Source organism: Amblyomma americanum, chromosome 2 (genome assembly GCF_052857255.1).
Source record: "Amblyomma americanum isolate KBUSLIRL-KWMA chromosome 2, ASM5285725v1, whole genome shotgun sequence".
NCBI classification, from domain to species: domain Eukaryota; kingdom Metazoa; phylum Arthropoda; class Arachnida; order Ixodida; family Ixodidae; genus Amblyomma; species Amblyomma americanum.
In genome coordinates, this window is record NC_135498.1 from 112,467,404 (window position 1) to 112,485,526 (window position 18,123).

General features: G+C 51.9%; 1 protein-coding gene across 1 annotated transcript; it reads right to left on the reverse strand.

Moving 5' to 3' along the window:
• Positions 1-664: 664 nt before the first annotated feature.
• LOC144118978 (uncharacterized) lies at positions 665-5,990 on the reverse strand. The gene is made up of 2 exons (XM_077651736.1): positions 5,579-5,990; positions 665-937 (listed from the first exon to the last, which is right to left on the reverse strand). Exons 1-2 carry the CDS (start codon positions 5,858-5,860, stop codon positions 692-694), a joined length of 528 nt encoding a protein of 175 aa, XP_077507862.1. The 5' UTR covers positions 5,861-5,990; the 3' UTR covers positions 665-691.
• Positions 5,991-18,123: the final 12,133 nt, after the last annotated feature.

The following is an 18,123-nucleotide window of genomic DNA, read 5'->3' on the forward strand; positions in this document are numbered from 1 at the left end:
CAATTCCCCAACCGAGTGTGTCCCAATATCCAGCACTATATATTCCTCATATTCTGCAATACGTCGGAAATGACAGGGGTTGGAGCCGAGCCATAGAAGGCACAAAGATTTTCAGTTGGGTGGCAACTAACCGCACATTGAACCACGCAGCTCTTCATGCACAGTGCGCAACGTAGCTTTCCATATCCGCATTGTGCGCAAAAACACGTTAAAGGCCTTTTTTTCCCTGCACAAGGATTACTAAAATGCCTATTTTCTGAGTACTTCCTCCCAAAGTAACGATGTACCAGCCCAGGTGAAAGGTTGTACTCCAATCTCCTGGTAATCATATGTAAAACACCCTGTAGATCGCTCATATTGCGCACTAAAGTTTTCATGCTACCGGGGGGTGCGATCCACGAAGGAACAGATTTTCAGTTCGGAGGCAGACAGCCGCAGAGTGCACCACGTGTCTCACCATAAAGCCTGCAGTCCATCGAAACTACAGGAGAAGCTCTGCCAGTAGCACCTCAGCAATACAGATCGAATGCAGATGTCGGGGAAAGCCTTTGCGAACAGTTCGTGTTTCACGCGCGTTCACGAAAAACTGTCCGCAACACAAGCAGCTCTTCAAGATAAATATCTTACTGATTGTAGGACATCATTAATTCTTTACCTGCTCGCCCAGCGCAGCCTCGGAAAGCACCTCCGGTCAAGGTGAACGACGTGCGGGAGTTCCTGCGCCGCCAATGACGGCTTCCTTGGATGCGCGTTGCGCGGCCCACAGCACCTGGCGCAGATGAAGCGCCTCGCGGAGCTCGTGACGGTTGACGCCAGGACGCGGCGCTGGACGCGCAAAGCGCCTGCCTCCCGAGAAGGCGTCTTGGTCCGAGCACGTGAAGCTCGTCACGGTGCTGGTGTCGGCGGCACTGGCGCCAGCATTCCTTTGTTGAGGCAGCTAGAACAGTGAAGTAAAAAGGGGGAGCTCCTTAAGCGTATAACGACAAGAAACGTCGGTTTCGGACCAGACAAGGGCAGAAAGAGTGTTTTTGGAGGTTTTCCCCATGTTCTCCTGAATTAAGCTTCAGGTCGAATCAGGATTAGTTAACCGAGTTTGAATTCAGAGCTTATGCGTTGTGCCGGAGACAAATACTCTGCTGCGTCCGAGCGCGCGTATAGAAAAGGGTGGTGATGATGGCTGCGAAATGTTATGGTGCAGGACAATCTGAGACAAAAGAGCGCCACAAACGAGGTGTTGTCTGCTCAAGTTGGGGTCCAAAACCAATTCCCGTAGCATTTCATCCCCCCCCCCCACCAAAAGAAAAAAGACAGGGCTCCAGGACAATGGAATGATTGTGCCTATTGTATCACCGGTGGGTTCCCGCGGCACTGGGGATCGAACGCCGCAACCGCCGCATGCGAGACGGATGCTCAAAGCACTAGGCCACCGTTACGGTATGGTTTAGGAAAGAAAAAATGTTGCCAAACTCTATTGATACTTCATTGTTTAGAGGCTGAAGAAATTGTATCAATTTGTGCGCACAAATTACCCTCTTAATTATACCACAGAGTGCGTTGTGAGGGGCTTCAGATTAAACTCGACCGGAAGGAAAGGAAACATTACAGCAACAAATCTCTGTCGCCGCCGCGACGGCATAGTTGTTGTGTTGCTCGGCTGTTGACTCGAAAGACGCGGTTTCAAACACGGCCGCTGCGGTCGCATTTCGGCGGAGGCGAAATGCTCGTGGTCCGTGTACTGTGCGATTTCAGTGCACAACAAAGATACCCAGGTGGGCGAAGTTATCCGGAGCCCTTCGCTACAGCGTCCCTTATAGCCTTAGTCACATTGCGACGTTAAAATTCATAAAAGATTGATGATTTAGGGGGTTTAACTTCCCAAAGCGGCTAAGGCTACCAGGTGCGCCGTAGCGAAGGGCTACGGAAGTTTCGACCACTGACGTCGAACAATACACGGGCCTCTAGAATTTGGCCTCCATCGCCATTTGACCACCGCGGCCGGGATCGAACTCGCGTCTTTCGGGTCAGCAGCCAAGCACCTTAACCATTGAGGCACGGCGTCGGCTAAACCCTATTAAAATAAACATTTGCTGCGGTTTAACTACGGCTGAACGTGATTAGAGAGCGAAAGCTGTGGTGTATCGGACAAGTAGACTCGGCTTGGCATCTGTAACATTGTGTGCGTTCCGCACACTGGATAGGTGGCGCGCTTACCCTGCCACCCTGGTAGGTGGCAGTAATGGTTTATCGCGAGATCTGGCCACCCAATGAACGCTGCGGCCTATTCTACCGCCCTCTACCGGTGAATCGAAAGGTCCAAGGTCAAGGTTAAAGGTGAAGTGGTCCAACACAATCATGGACCATATATGTAAGGCCTAATGCCATACTACCTCTGGCTCATTTGAAGGTCAACCGGGAGCGCACGGCCAAATCGGCTTTACCTAGCGTAGTGAAGATTTAGTCCAAAATTTATCTGTCTTCTTAAACAAGGGAGGGATAAAATTGGCTTTGGTTTAGCTCCGGTTAACCCTTGTTGAATTGCGAAAGCTTCGTTTCCTCGGCACGTTGGCTACGCAGCTTCTCATTCCGACGCTCTCCAGAATGCAAACCGGTCTTTTGCGCAGTTGAAGAGTCACTCCGGGAAGTGGCAGGACTTTTAGCCACATCTTCGTTACGACGCTTCACGAGTCGTGCGGCGCGTTCTTCTGGCGTCTCATGAGCGCGTTGTCTCTTCCTCGCTTCTTTCTGTCGTTGCGTGTCTTTCGCGCTCTCCATAACGGCTACTATACACTGAGTGACGGTTGTTGCTGCGAGGAAGTACGAAAAGGAAAGAGCATGGGCCTGCCTACTGGCTCAAGCCGAGCCACGCTCGCTGCAACGTGCTGAAAGTGGGAGACTTAAAGGATAGGAGGGAAATATAGATAGGAAAGGCGCCGCGCGCTAATAGGCCCATAGGCTCCGGGCCGATCCCGGAGGCAGTGTAATACCTGTCCAACCCGTGCCAGAGTGCGTCTAGCACTCCGCCATATTCCAAAAATATGTTTGATATCTTGGGTCCAACGACCAGCAGCAGATATTAAATCAGGTATCTACAATACACTGAGTTGAAGCGCATATATATATAGAAGCCGCGAGGCGACGCTTTTTCTCCCTCTACCAGAGCTGAGCACATCTGTTGGAACGAGCGGCGACGGTGGCTCCATCTGTTGGAGCGCGCCAGCGGTGTTGCTAGGCAACGGCTTCTCAAGGTCGTTCTTCGGCCCCCGCATACCGCATACGGCTGAAGTGCGCGACGAGCCGAAGTGGCTGGTTGGCTGGCGTCGTAAAGCTGTTGCTTTAATAACGCGGCACTCACCGTGCTCTACGAAGCTATAAGGTTAGAGAGCCGGGTTAGTTGGTTCTGGGTATAGTTATGAGACATCATGCCAGCATGCAGAAAAACACGGACAAAGAGAGTAGACACCACGGACGCCGGACTTAAAGAGGGTTATGCAACAAAACAGGCTTTTTATGCGCAAAAGTTTACTAGTGACCCCTGGGGCTGAAGTATTTCGGCGACCACGGTGATGAGTGGTTAGAGCGCTCGGCTACTGATACGGTGTACCCGGTTTCGAACACGACCGCGGCGGCAGCGTTTCGATAGAGGCGAAACGCAAAGCGCCCGTGTGCTGTGCGATGGCAGTGCTCGTTAAAGATCCCCAGGTGGTCGAAATTATTCCGGAGCCCTCAACTACGTGACCTCTTTCTCCTTTTCTTCTCTCACTCCCTCCTTTATCCGTTCTCTTACGGCGCGGTCGGCCTATATTTCAGACTGATACTGTGCCATTTACTTTCTTCAATACAAGAAAAACAGTTTCCATGATTTCGGTTAGAAGTGCTTTGGCAGTAAAAGTAGCCGCAATAGCGGTGTGGCTGAACGCCCGCCTGCGCAGACCGCACTAGAAGGAATGCGACGGCCAGTGACCGTCGGATCACACGGCCATGCCTAGCGCCTCCTCGAGGGCGTTGACTCCTACGGGCTGTCGGCAAAGATTAACGCGACAACATGCAATTCATACTTGCAGAACGTCAGGAAAAACCACGAACGCCGCAATTTTCGTTATGGCCGGTGCAAGGCAATTCGACGCTCTGGATCCGTGACTTTCGAGTATTCCTGGCAAGAGACCGAGTGGTGAACTGTCGATATTTTTTACTGATACTAAGGAAAGATATAGTAATGAGCTTTCATTTGAAGTGGTATAGATGGCCTAGCTGGGCTGTTCGGTGCATCTGCATACTTTAAAGTGTGGGCACTGCGATAAAGGATGCGGACTACAAAAGAGGGTAGTGGACGGAAATTTTAAGATTTTTGATGTCTAGAAGTAATTACGTCTGCGAGTTGTAAACGATTAATGAAGAACTTGGGCAGAGCACTGAAGGAATTCGAGAAGGAATTCGGGAAGAGAAGGAATTCTATCCTCGTTTATTGGGAAGTTCAAACTTCCTGAGAGTTATACTCATGGTTGCAATTACATATTTGGAGACGTGCGCAGGAAATACCACTTTGATTATTTTAACGTGCTATTTTGCTCTGCCCTCGAGCGCTGCCAATTTCGGCTTCATAGCACGCTGACCAAATCCCAGTGCCGAGGAGCGCACGCAGTTCGCCACACACCTTGAACCCCCACATATTTACAACAAAATGACATCTGTCTGTTATGCATGAATACAGAACATTTATGAAGAATGCTCCAATGAATCCTCGGTAGGGTACGGCCTTACAGCCCGGAGCTACGCATACGCTGTTTTTGATGGTTATGGACAAATTTGCGCAACCTGGCGTTATTTACCTTGCCGTGGCTCCGCACAGCACACGGGCGTCTTTGCATTCAGCCGATATCGAAATTTGGCTTCCGTCGCCGGGAATCCCTTCAGCATACTCGTGCGCATCACGGTACGCACACCTCTATGCGACCGCGGCGGGTGCTAAATATCGTCGGAACAAGCAGAAAAATCTTTTAATGTGTTCACGCTGCATCATAGAACCGTTTGCATTGAAATGCAGAAAGGAATTATTGGATTTTAGTTAACCAGCTCAAAGCAAAAGCTGATGGCATTAACGAGAGGGAAGCCTTGAGCGACAAGCACATTCTGACATTACACACGCAACTTTCAGGTTGGCGTCTCACACGCCCGTTTTGGCGCCTATAGGCTCATGTCCACACTGAGCCATAGGTGTAAGGTGTCCGGTTCGATCACATTGCCGGCACACTTCACGGACTCCAGGGCTCGCTTGCAGGAAGAAAATAGTATAGTTTCCCGTGTTGTATTAACACAGTGTAAACCCTGCGTTGGTTTTGACTAAAGGAAAGGCACATGAGCGGCTCCCTGGGTCAATGGACAAGTCACGCTTTGCGGTACTTGCCAGTGGTATCCACCTAGAAAAACTCCCTACGCGTCACACCGCTGCGTTGTTCCCCCTTAATTGCTTCTACTAAATGGACTGCACAAAAACTCTTACCAGTTTCTCGGTAGAAAATGCGTGCAACACTAGAGGCGTTTCTAAGAACCTCGTACACTAAGCATGGCACGTGTTCCTTACCTGAAAGCGCCCATGTATCTCGGACAACTGCAGGTGCGAAGCCTTCGTAGTGTCCGCGGAATCACCATAGGACGCTCCCAGAGGTGCGTGCTGCGGAGGCTGCCCCATCTCGCTGAGTTGCGTCCTCTCAAGGACATTCAGGCGCTGGAAGCCCGGGCGCTGCTCCCGCTGTGCGAAGCGTGTGCCGGCCCCGGAGGTTTCCATGTCGGAGCTCCAGGTACTCGCCGTTGTTTCGCAGCTGCGTAAAGGGCTCCCACCGTCCTCGGTGCTGAACGCTGGCATGACCCGGTGCGCTCGAGTGCGCTTGCACCTGAGCCCGAGCTCGGTAGGGTTGCCTCGGAAGCCTAAAGAGCGGTTGCCCTCGTTCGGTGTCCTTCAGCAGCGTTTCTGCTGCTCGCAGCGTCCGATGGCGCACGTGCCACGTTCGGAATACCTCTTGCTGCGTCGGGCGTGAAGGTGCTGCTGCTGATGATGATGATGTCCTCAGGCTTAATCACTGATCTCCACCTAGTGGAGATCAGTGGTCTTAATGGCGCATACCTGCTGTGGGGAATTGTTGTTGTTGTAGGTAAAACGCTAAGGCGCCCGTGTGCTTTGCTATATTTGTGCACGTTAAAGATCCCCATGTGGTCGAAATTATTCCGGAGCCCTCCACTACGGCACCTCTTTCTTCATCTCTTCTTTCACTTCCTCCTTTATCCCTTCCCTTACGGCGCGATTCAGATGTCAACCGAGTAGTGAGACAGATTGTGCGCCATTTCCTTTCCACAAAAAACAAATATATCAGTATTGTTGTTATTTACTATAGCACACTTTAAACAATTCCAACGTCTCCATTACGTGAGCAATTAGCAGCTCGTGGCTGCAGCGGATTTTCAAACCCTCGCGTTTACTTGGATTGAGCGAATGTGCACTCAAAGGCAATGTGAGGTGTCCACGATCCCCTTGCGCTGCAGAATACCGCAACTTATTCTTCGTTTACGTCTATCCGGATTCTCTCTGACCAACCTCTGTGAGTCTTGTGGTTAAACTGAGTTCATAGATCACTTTATCCCCTTTTTAGCCGGCGGTTCCCTTCTGTCCGTAGAATTTACTTGGAGGTAGCCCTCGCTCGATTAGGTTTCATCTGTCTATTTCCATCCTCCTCTCCGACGGGGCTAGCGTCAGGGAATACTCCCTGAAACCAGTTTGCGATTATATTCACGGCTATATAGTTGCATCTGGTAGATTCCTCTGCTATGATAAGAGTTCATTGTATTTTCATTTCCATTTTATTTTTCTATTTTTTATACAAATCTCAGTCTAGGACACAAAGTTATTCAATTACTCCACTTCTTGCCCATGAGTGCGTTTTCATCAGTAATGCAAGCTAAGCTGGCCAATGCCCCGGCGTGAGTATGTGCCTTTAACCCTGAAGTCATCATCCTCAATAATTTCGACCACCTGGAGAGATTTAACTCCCACGGACATCGCACAGCACATGCGCGCCTTTTGAGTTTCGCCTCCATCAAAAACCACTGCGGTCGGGTTCGAACACGGCTACTCCGGCTCAGTAGACGAGCGACATAACCAGTGAGCCACCGCAGCGGTGAGTCAACGATAGAAATCTTAATGGGATGAAATGAGGAATCTCCCCGTCCAGTTCTTTCCAACTTCTTAAATGAATGATTGGTCGTCCTGGAAGAGCAACTTGGGCCGCATAAGGCCCTCCGCTGTTAGCACCTGCCATCGCAGGACAGTCGCACATCGCTTAACCGCTGCGACACTGCGCCAGGAGGGGCATGAGGACTTCCAGAGATCTATGAGTGTAAAGTAGAGAATTATATTCTGCATATATGAGAATTAACCCATTACGCTATCATGTATTACCAAATTGATCAATTCCGTTCCCATTGCTAGTCGAAATCACACATTCCTTGCGGAATAGACAGAACAGCTTTGGATTTAGTAAATTAAAAATAAGCTTTTCCTATATATTTATACTAAAGCGTGGTGGAGAAAACATCACTGTAGCTTTTGACAAAATGGTTTACAGGCTGTCGAAAAGTATCCAATAAAGTTTTTGTTTTTGGTTTGGCGACCGTTTTATATAGTATTTATTTCAATACGACGGCATGCAATTTCATGGCACTTCATCAGTGCGAGCAGGAAATGGAAGGTCAGCACATTGCCGTCGTGAGCTTGCGCTGAGCAAATTGTGGAGGCGCAGATGAAACGAATCGAAATGAAGTGTTGATAACGGCGAATATGTAAGATCAAGATTCTTGTGCGGACAAGAATCTTGAGACCCACGATGCAAGAGGCGCATGGCTGGCGCTGCACTCCTGCGAATGTGCAGCATAAAAAAAATGCGTTAACTAGCCCAGCAATACGTAGGTTAAGCTGTACGTGAAATATCTTACGATGCGTTAATGTGTAAACGCCCAGAAAGCCCGCCTATGAGGCTGCATCTTGAGGAAAATTAGTCATATCACACCTTCCTAAAACCCCCTTCAATCTATGCCGAAGGCAGTTTTGTTGGGATGCTTATCACAAATCCTGCGTTTTTGTAACAATGTGAAAATGTTAAACGCTCAAGCAAACGCAAGTTCTAATGTCGCGCAAAGGTGAGAGCTCATGAAATACAATAGCGGTTAAGAACGACTCAAGTGAGTGAACCTGGATTGTTTGAGGATTTGCGAAAGTCGAAAAGACGTATTCTGCGGAAAAGACCAGCTTTAAACAATGGACAGATTAAACGTAGCGGAGACGTAATATTGTAGACGTATACGGGCTTCCGATAAGCCGGTATATGTCTACGCTAATACGTCTCCGGTATGCTTAATGTATCTAATAAGTCGGCTTGCCACAACTTGCCTTTAGGCACATGTCACGAAAGGCCTAGGCATGTGGGTCGATACCTGTTAGTCGTGCGTGTGGTGTCGTGCTGTCCGTTAGACGCGCGTGGAAGTTCAGAGCAAGCACCTATCTTCGTTTCTTGTTTCTTCTTTGAAATTATGGAAAGAGGTTTAGCAGCGAAGGGTTTACCGTAATTTTTAATGGAAAAAATAAGAAACAGTACACCTGTTCGGTTGCTTTCAAACATTTTTTTAATGTTTCCATTGTGACTGCTCATACACAGGCACTTTTGTCGCAACCGAGGTCTAAAAGATGTACTGGTTACCACATATAAGAGTATATTTCAGTTTCTACGCCCCAGCACAGAAGTGATCGGAGACTTCGAGGTGGTAAGTTAAGTTAACAGTGAGCTGATGATGGTAAGTGCTGACAGATACATTGCAACCACGACTGAAGAACAATGACATCGATTTGCCTAACGTGCAGTGAACTTTTCCTAGGTTGAGATCCAATGGTTTAATGTAGACTATTTGCTTATGCTAACAGTCGTATTGTTCAAATGATGTCCATACTTGGTAGTTCTTGGCCAACGAAGCAGCGTGGAAAGTACACATACTACTATTTAGGCCATACCTTATTTGTTCAATTTCGCAGATCATAGTCCGAGCTGCGCCGTCAACCAGTGGCGGCCATTATCCGGACAATAATAGTGTCCGAAGTGGCGTGCGTGTTTAGAGCCGCTTTGGCGACAGAGGACGTGCTCGCTGCAAGTCTTGTAGCCGTGGCTATTGTCTGATCCGCAGTTCCGGTGCTGGCGCGGTCGAGCTTCTTTATATGTGGGAGACATAAGTAGGTTTGTTCAGTTGAGAATGAGCGGTGGGTTTTTTATAATCAAATTTCGGTGGAAAACTTTGTGGGACACACTTGCTGTCGAGGAAACCTGCTGTGCACTCTGAAGATCTTGGTCTGTTTGGTGGTAGCCTATTCAGTGTGAGACCGTGGAGGTGAGTGTTGGTCCTTGCCTTATGCAAGTTCTGTGACAACGCCTCCTTTATAAAGCTTTATAAAGTTTATAAAGTATTATAAACTTTTACAAAGTTTTATAATAAAGGCGCTGGCTGAGAATGTGTCAGTAGATTAAGCACAAGCAAGTGGTTGGTGGAGAATAACGCTTCGAATCGGATAGTACCGTATTGAACTCTAACGTTTAGTTCAATAAGTGGGATATCTAAAAAAAACCTTGTGTTGGCTTGGATAATGTTTTCTTAAGGGGCACAAGATAAAAGAGGGAAAGATGGCGAACCTGTCGTTTAACCTGAATAGAGCGTCCGAAAAGCAGAAAATTTTACGCTATATTCACCTACGGGAAACGCGTTCCAAGCAAGGCTGAAAACTATAGGTGATCGCAGAATATGCTCGTCGAAGTGCATAAGTTAGTTTGCTTCAAGCAGACGTAGTTGAAAGGTAAGAGAACGTTCGCCTTTGATGGCGGTGGTGGCAGTGTTTTTTATTAAAATAATAGTAAAAAGGAAGGAAGATTTTTGCTAGCCGCGGCATTTGCCATCGATCCTGAAGCACCAGAGCTGGGGCAGCGGAAATAAAGGATAGCCGGCAGAATGAAGAAATGAAATGAAAGAGGTGAGGGGACAGGAAGAGAGGATAGGGGGAGAAGTAATATATACAAACTATTTACACAATAAGAAATGTGGCGGTTGTTTCTGAAATCCAGTGAACTATCCTCACGTAAGTGCACGAGCAGTAGCTGGAGGACACTGAAATGTTTACAGAACCTTCCTCGCAGTGTGGAATTTTAGCCATGCCATTGTGAAGGCTTCCCAGTTTAATAATAATAATAATAATTGGTTTTTGGGGAAAGGAAATGGAGCAGTATCTGTCTCAAATATCGTTGGACACCTGAACCGCGCCGTAAGGGAAGGGACAAGGGAGGGAGTGAAAGAAGAAATGAAGAAGGAGGTGCCGTAGTGGAGGGCTCCGGAATAATTCCGACCAGGGGCGCCTTAGCGTTTTCTCAGCGCACTCCCCGGGTTTGACTGGTGTGTGTGTGTGTGTGTGTGTGTGTGTGTGTGCTTCGCCTCAGTGGATTCTACTCGTTATGGAGTTCGTGAAAGAGAAGATGAGCAGGAATAAGCATTTTATTGATATAGCAGAGAGGTTCTTGCGGGTGAAGCCCCTATTCAAGGACCCCACTGAGGCAACAAAGAAAGAACGAAGCGAGGAAGAGACAAGGCGCCCAAAAGACGGCAGAAGAACGCGCCGCACGACGCGAGAAGCATCGTAACAACGATGCGGCTTGAAGAAGTCGTCCCACGTCCCGGAGTGACTGTTCAATTGCGGAAGGGACCAGTTTGACTTCTCTAGAGCGTCGGAATGAGACGCTGCGTAGACGACGTGCCGAGGAAACAAAGCTTTCGCAATTCAACTAGGGTTAGCCAGAAATAAACCACAGCCTATTTTTCTTATTATTGAAAGGTTAATAAAAGTAGATACACAACCAGTTCCGCCGGTTGGATGCGTACCCACGACCTCCAAATTTCGTGTCCGCTGCTTTGCCAACTGAGCTACGGTGACATTTGTCCAATCTTCTACTTTCGGGGCTATGTATGATTAGTGTAAGCGAACATTAAGAGTGTTCGCCACTACCACCGTCGTCTATAGCGGCGGATGTAGTACGTCCGGTACTAACGCGAGTGCAGTGTATAGGACAAGTATCTGAACCACGTGTTCCCCAAACACAGCCTGTAGCTTTGCTATCAACCGACAGCTGGAGAACACATGTCGAGGTGAAAGTCAGAATATTGTTTCATCCCTGTTAGTGTAGACTCCAGCCACCGGCTAATAGTTAAGCCGGCGGCTTTGTTTGCGGAACGCGTGATGCAGAGATTTTTGTACCGACTGTACGTCGTGTATTACCGCGAGAGGACAGTGCGGGCACAGCGGAGAGTGTAGTGTGGGGTACCACCGGTGTATTGAGTAGGAGTTTGTAATCTCGTAAGGGTGTTCTCATCCGAGAATACCCTTCCGAGCTTTCTGTACGAATACATGTGAAAAAAAGATTAATAATAATAATAATTGTTTTTTGGGGAAAGGAGATGGCGCAGTATCTGTCTCATATATCGTTGGACACCTGAACCGCGCCTTAAGGGAAGGGATGAAGGAGGGAGTGAAAGGAGAAAGGAAGAGGTGCCGTTGTGGAGGGCTCCGGAAAAATTTCGACCTCCTGGGGATCTTTAACGTGCACTGCCATCGCACAGCCCACGGGCGCCTTAGCGTTTTTCCTCCGAAGTTGGTTTTTGGGGAAAGGAAAGGGCGCAGTATCCGCAACAGAGCTGTTGAGAGTAGTTTCAGAGACAAGTCATGTTGCAGCCACCTATTAAACACTAGGATGTACTGGCCGGTGTGATGTAAGCTACGTCTTTAAGCGCAGGCAGAACAGACATCGCCGTTCCCCTCTGCCCATTCCGACACCCCACCCAGAAGACGCGACGAGCTGACTGCGCTGCCGCGATGGTACCCTATAACCCCAGATACCCGAGAATCCGTCTAAAAGCCTGAACACAGCTCCCCTGGCGATGACATTCGGTGCGGTCATGGGCCTCGGCCGTCTGTTACTGGTGACCTGTGGCCCGCAAGCTTCGTGGCTCACAGCTTATCCGATCGTCCTGCCATCCATCGCGGCGGCAATCCCTTCACCTTTTTCCATCCCCTCTCAAAAATTTCTTCACGCCCATCGTCATGCGCTACTTAATGCCTTAATATTTCCTTAATTAGTCGGAAAGAACACCCTTACGGGATTACAAACCCCTGCCCAGTACACCGGTGGTAACCCATACTACACTTTCCGCAGTGCGCGCACTGTCCTCTCGCGGCAATGCGGGACGTGCAGTCGGTACAAAAGTCTGAGCGCAGGCGTTCCGCAAAGAAAGCCGCCAGCTTAACGCCGGTGGCTGCAGGCTACACTTAAAAAAGACGAAACAAAAGTCTGAGTTTCATCTCCACAAGTATGGTCTCCGGCCCGCGGCTAATAGCAAAGCTACCGGCTTCGTATGGGGAGCGCGTGGTGCAGAGACTTTTAAAGCGAAAGCTTTACTTGCCGTGAACTTGCGATTTCGTCGTGGCGGTGCTTCAAGGAGGCATATGACGTCCCAACGCGCGCCTCACCGCGGATTTTTCTCTCTTCCTAGTCACAACTGCGCAAGCACCACTAATAGCACCAAGCCAGAGGTGTTCCGCCGCTGCGGTGCGCCTTTCCTTTCTTGAAAATAATAATAATAATTGGTTTTTTGGGGAAAGGAAATGGCGCAGTATCTGTCTCATATATCGTTGGACACCTGAACCGCGCCTTTAGGGAAGGGATAAAGGAGGGAGTGAAAGAAGAAAGGAAGAAGGAGGTGCCGTAGTGGAGGGCTCCGGAATAATTTCGACCACCTGGGGATCTTTAACGTTCACTGACATCGCACAGGACACGGGCGCCTTAGCGTTTTTCCTCCATAAAAACGCAGCCGCCGCGGTCGGGTTCGAACCCGGGAACTCCGGATTAGTAGTCGAGGGCCCTAACCACTGAGCCACCGCGGCGGGTATTTCTTGAAAATCCAACTTGCAATTTTCAGTTTACCCGGACGGCGAGGACGCCCGGGTGGGATCCGATCTCCTCGGCCAACTCCCAGCCCTGTTCTCTGGTGAAGGCGGTGCCCCGGTTCGCCGGCCGAAACAGCACCGTCCCCACCAGGCTGGACGGGACCTCCACGGCAGCCGCGGCTCGCTCCAGGGCAGCTCTCCGACGCCGCTGCGCCTTGGTAGTGATAATGCGCCACGGGACCAGGCTGGCCCCAGCATCAGCGTCGCCGCTGCCTGCGGGGAATTGCTGCGGCGCGCCGCGGAGTTGGGCGCGCTCGCTGCCAGCAGACGAAGCCCCAGCCGCAGCCTGGTCTCGTGCGGCGGGATTTGGTGAGGTCGCACCCGTTTTTCTTCCGGACGCCGTCGCCCCACCAGCAACAGCAGCAGCATCAGCAGCAGGCTGGAGGTGGGCTCCATGGGGCTCGTGCTGGGAAGGCCCGGCTCCTTCGAGTGTGGAGGGAGAGGGAACAGTGACGGCGGGGGGCCTTCGAGCTTCCCGCTTGGCCACCGCGATGTCCCTTTTGGTTTCCGAGTCCTTCTCCTCCTCGGACCCCGTTGAGCGTCGCCGTTTCCGGAGAGCAGACTCGTCCATTGGGGTGCACATGCTCTCCTCGGCTGCAGGCGTCCGCGGTGAGCCCGCAGCAGCAGCATCAGGGGAAGAGGGCATCACAGCCGGTTCCCCAGGAGCAGCAATGGCGGCAGGAAGCGCAGGGGTGGCCAGAAATGGCGGGGAGGGAGCTGCCATGGAGTTCTGCGTCTGGTGAGCGAGCGCCATGGCGTCCCGCAAGGCTAGAACGCGTGGGTCCGCCGGCGACACGTCCAAGGTCCCGATGACGGACTCAAGGTTCTCCGAGGTGGTGATGAGCGCCGCCGTCAGGCACCTCACCGTGTCCCGCAGATCAGCGATCTCGGCCTGCATTCGCCGAATGGTGCTGGACGACCTTCCTCTGGACGGCGTTCGTCTCCGTGATCGTGAGCGTGAGCGGCCTGCCCTGCGTTGCTGATTGTCACCGCCGAACACAGGCCTTCGCTCGTTCACGGCGTCTGTGGCCTCCATGGGGAGACCCCGCAACGCCGCGAAGCCTTAGGCCCAGCGTCCGAAGGAGCAGAGAGCTAAAAAAACACGTCCGCTCGCTTCGAACGCCCACCGAAGAATCCGGCGTATGTCTGCAAATTCAGATTTTTGAGCTTTCCGTCGCGGTGGCTCACGACTTTGGTGAGCCTCTGTGCATTCCTCGAACACACGGGCTTGACATCCCGTCTGTTCTCCGTCAGGTAGTTACACGCAGTGACCGAACGCTCCGCGAGTTCTACCTTGAACGATTAATAACTGGACGCCCCACTCCAGTTGTAACCTACACAGTGCTGTGCGCGTGTGTGCTTTAATTCCTCTAAAATGAACTAATCACGCGCACAACCTGGACACATTTATTATTGTGTAAATAGTTTGTACATATTACTTCTCCCCCTGTCCTCTATTCCTGTCCCCTCACCTCTTTCATTTCATTTCTCCGTTCTGCCTGCTGTCCTTTATTTCCGCTGCCCCAGCTCAGGTGCTTCAGTATCGATGGCAGATGCCGGGGCTAGCAAAAATCTTTTTCTTCTTTTTTACTATTACTTTTAATAAAACCACTACCACCACCAATTTTCAGTTTCCGGAGTTCCCGGGCTCGAACCCGACCGCGGCTGTGCGATCTCAGTGCACGTTAAAGATCCCCAGGTGGTCGAAATTATTCCGGAGCTCTCCACTACGGCACCTCTTCTTCCTTTCTTCTTTCACTCCCTCCTTTATCTCTTCCCTTACGGCGCGGTTCAGGTGTACAACGATATATGAGACAGATACTGCGCCATTTCCTTTCCCCCAAAACCAATTATTATTATTATTATTATGTTTTCCGTTTTCTCTTTATTCTTTCTCTCCCTTCTTTACCAGTACCTTTACGGCGCGGTTCGGGTGTCCACCGGACATTACTGTGCCATTTCCTTTCCTCGGAAACGAAACACTGACCCGCCGCAGTGGCTCAGTGGTTAGGGCGCTCGACTACTGATGCGGAGTTCCCGGGATCGAACCCGACCGCAGCGGCTGCGTTTTTATGGAGGAAAAACGCTAAAGCGCCCGTGTGCTGTGCGATGTCAGTGCACGTTAAAGATCCCCAGGTGGTCGAAATTATTCCGGAGCCCTCCACTACGGCACCTCTTCCTTTCTTCTTTCATTGCCTCCTTTATCCCATCCCTTACGTTACGGTTCAGGTGTCCAACGATGTATGAGACAAATACTGCGCCATTTCCTTTCCCCAAAAACCAAATAATATTATTATTAAACGAAACAAAACAAGTGATCCGACGACGTTCAGAGAGTTCATTGGCGATTACAACTTTGCAAATGCCGTTCATTTGAAAGAAAGGAAAGGCGCACAACCGGCCCCATGGGTCAGTTGAGACGACAATCTCGCTTTCTTGTACGTAGCGTTGGTCTCCAACTGCAAAAGCCTGCATTGATTGCGTTCCGCACACTGGATAGGCAGTGCACCCTCCGTTCCACCCTAGGAGGTGGCATACAATAAATGGTTGATCGCGAGAGATCCATCACCAGATGAACGCTGCATCCTATCTTTTGCTGCAGTGCCGCATGTCAGCCACAACGCTCTCAGCGCTAATGCATTCTGGCCACATCTCTCTCTCACCACATGCATCAAAGCACGAATGACGCGTCCGCATATCCAGGGAGCCAGTTATGCTCCCTTCCTTTGCTCAAAGCCATCGCCGTCTAGAACATTGTCAACGCCAAAGCCAATACACAGAATGAACGCCATGCTTCGCTTTGTATATCCTAGATTAGCTCAGCTAATCCGGATTAGTTTTTGTCCCCGACACTGCACTCGAGAGCGCACAGGACACTGAACAACAACAACAACAACAACAACAACAACAACAACAACAACAACAACAACAACAACAACAACAACAACAACAACAACAACAACAACAACAACAACAACAACAACAACAACAACAACAACAACAACAACAACAACAACAACAACAACAACAACAACAACAGCAGCAGCAGCAGCAGCAGCAGCAGCAGCAGCAGCAGCAGCAGCAGCAGCAGCAGCAGCAGCAGCAGCAGCAGCAGCAGCAGCAGCAGCAGCAGCAGCAGCAGCAGCAGCAGCAGCAGCAGCAGCAGCAGCAGCAGCAGCAGCAGCAGCAGCAGCAGCAGCAGCAGCAGCAGCAGCAGCAGCAGCAGCAGCAGCAGCAGCAGCAGCAGCAGCAGCAGCAGCAGCAGCAGCAGCAGCAGCAGCAGCAGCAGCAGCAGCAGCAGCAGCAGCAGCAGCAGCAGCAGCAGCAGCAGCAGCAGCAGCAGCAGCAGCAGCAGCAGCAGCAGCAGCAGCAGCAGCAGCAGCAGCAGCAGCAGCAGCAGCAGCAGCAGCAGCAGCAGCAGCAGCAGCAGCAGCAGCAGCAGCAGCAGCAGCAGCAGCAGCAGCAGCAGCAGCAGCAGCAGCAGCAGCAGCAGCAGCAGCAGCAGCAGCAGCAGCAGCAGCAGCAGCAGCAGCAGCAGCAGCAGCAGCAGCAGCAGCAGCAGCAGCAGCAGCAGCAGCAGCAGCAGCAGCAGCAGCAGCAGCAGCAGCAGCAGCAGCAGCAGCAGCAGCAGCAGCAGCAGCAGCAGCAGCAGCAGCAGCAGCAGCAGCAGCAGCAGCAGCAGCAGCAGCAGCAGCAGCAGCAGCAGCAGCAGCAGCAGCAGCAGCAGCAGCAGCAGCAGCAGCAGCAGCAGCAGCAGCAGCAGCAGCAGCAGCAGCAGCAGCAGCAGCAGCAGCAGCAGCAGCAGCAGCAGCAGCAGCAGCAGCAGCAGCAGCAGCAGCAGCAGCAGCAGCAGCAGCAGCAGCAGCAGCAGCAGCAGCAGCAGCAGCAGCAGCAGCAGCAGCAGCAGCAGCAGCAGCAGCAGCAGCAGCAGCAGCAGCAGCAGCAGCAGCAGCAGCAGCAGCAGCAGCAGCAGCAGCAGCAGCAGCAGCAGCAGCAGCAGCAGCAGCAGCAGCAGCAGCAGCAGCAGCAGCAGCAGCAGCAGCAGCAGCAGCAGCAGCAGCAGCAGCAGCAGCAGCAGCAGCAGCAGCAGCAGCAGCAGCAGCAGCAGCAGCAGCAGCAGCAGCAGCAGCAGCAGCAGCAGCAGCAGCAGCAGCAGCAGCAGCAGCAGCAGCAGCAGCAGCAGCAGCAGCAGCAGCAGCAGCAGCAGCAGCAGCAGCAGCAGCAGCAGCAGCAGCAGCAGCAGCAGCAGCAGCAGCAGCAGCAGCAGCAGCAGCAGCAGCAGCAGCAGCAGCAGCAGCAGCAGCAGCAGCAGCAGCAGCAGCAGCAGCAGCAGCAGCAGCAGCAGCAGCAGCAGCAGCAGCAGCAGCAGCAGCAGCAGCAGCAGCAGCAGCAGCAGCAGCAGCAGCAGCAGCAGCAGCAGCAGCAGCAGCAGCAGCAGCAGCAGCAGCAGCAGCAGCAGCAGCAGCAGCAGCAGCAGCAGCAGCAGCAGCAGCAGCAGCAGCAGCAGCAGCAGCAGCAGCAGCAGCAGCAGCAGCAGCAGCAGCAGCAGCAGCAGCAGCAGCAGCAGCAGCAGCAGCAGCAGCAGCAGCAGCAGCAGCAGCAGCAGCAGCAGCAGCAGCAGCAGCAGCAGCAGCAGCAGCAGCAGCAGCAGCAGCAGCAGCAGCAGCAGCAGCAGCAGCAGCAGCAGCAGCAGCAGCAGCAGCAGCAGCAGCAGCAGCAGCAGCAGCAGCAGCAGCAGCAGCAGCAGCAGCAGCAGCAGCAGCAGCAGCAGCAGCAGCAGCAGCAGCAGCAGCAGCAGCAGCAGCAGCAGCAGCAGCAGCAGCAGCAGCAGCAGCAGCAGCAGCAGCAGCAGCAGCAGCAGCAGCAGCAGCAGCAGCAGCAGCAGCAGCAGCAGCAGCAGCAGCAGCAGCAGCAGCAGCAGCAGCAGCAGCAGCAGCAGCAGCAGCAGCAGCAGCAGCAGCAGCAGCAGCAGCAGCAGCAGCAGCAGCAGCAGCAGCAGCAGCAGCAGCAGCAGCAGCAGCAGCAGCAGCAGCAGCAGCAGCAGCAGCAGC

Bases quoted from the DNA above. Each gene is read 5' to 3' on its own strand.
- LOC144118978 (XM_077651736.1), bottom strand. From the start codon at position 5,860: ATGCCAGCGTTCAGCACCGAGGACGGTGGGAGCCCTTTACGCAGCTGC. The intron at 938-5,578 runs GTAAGGAACACG...TCACTGTTCTAG, and splicing joins AGATACATGGGCGCTTTCAG to CTGCCTCAACAAAGGAATGC.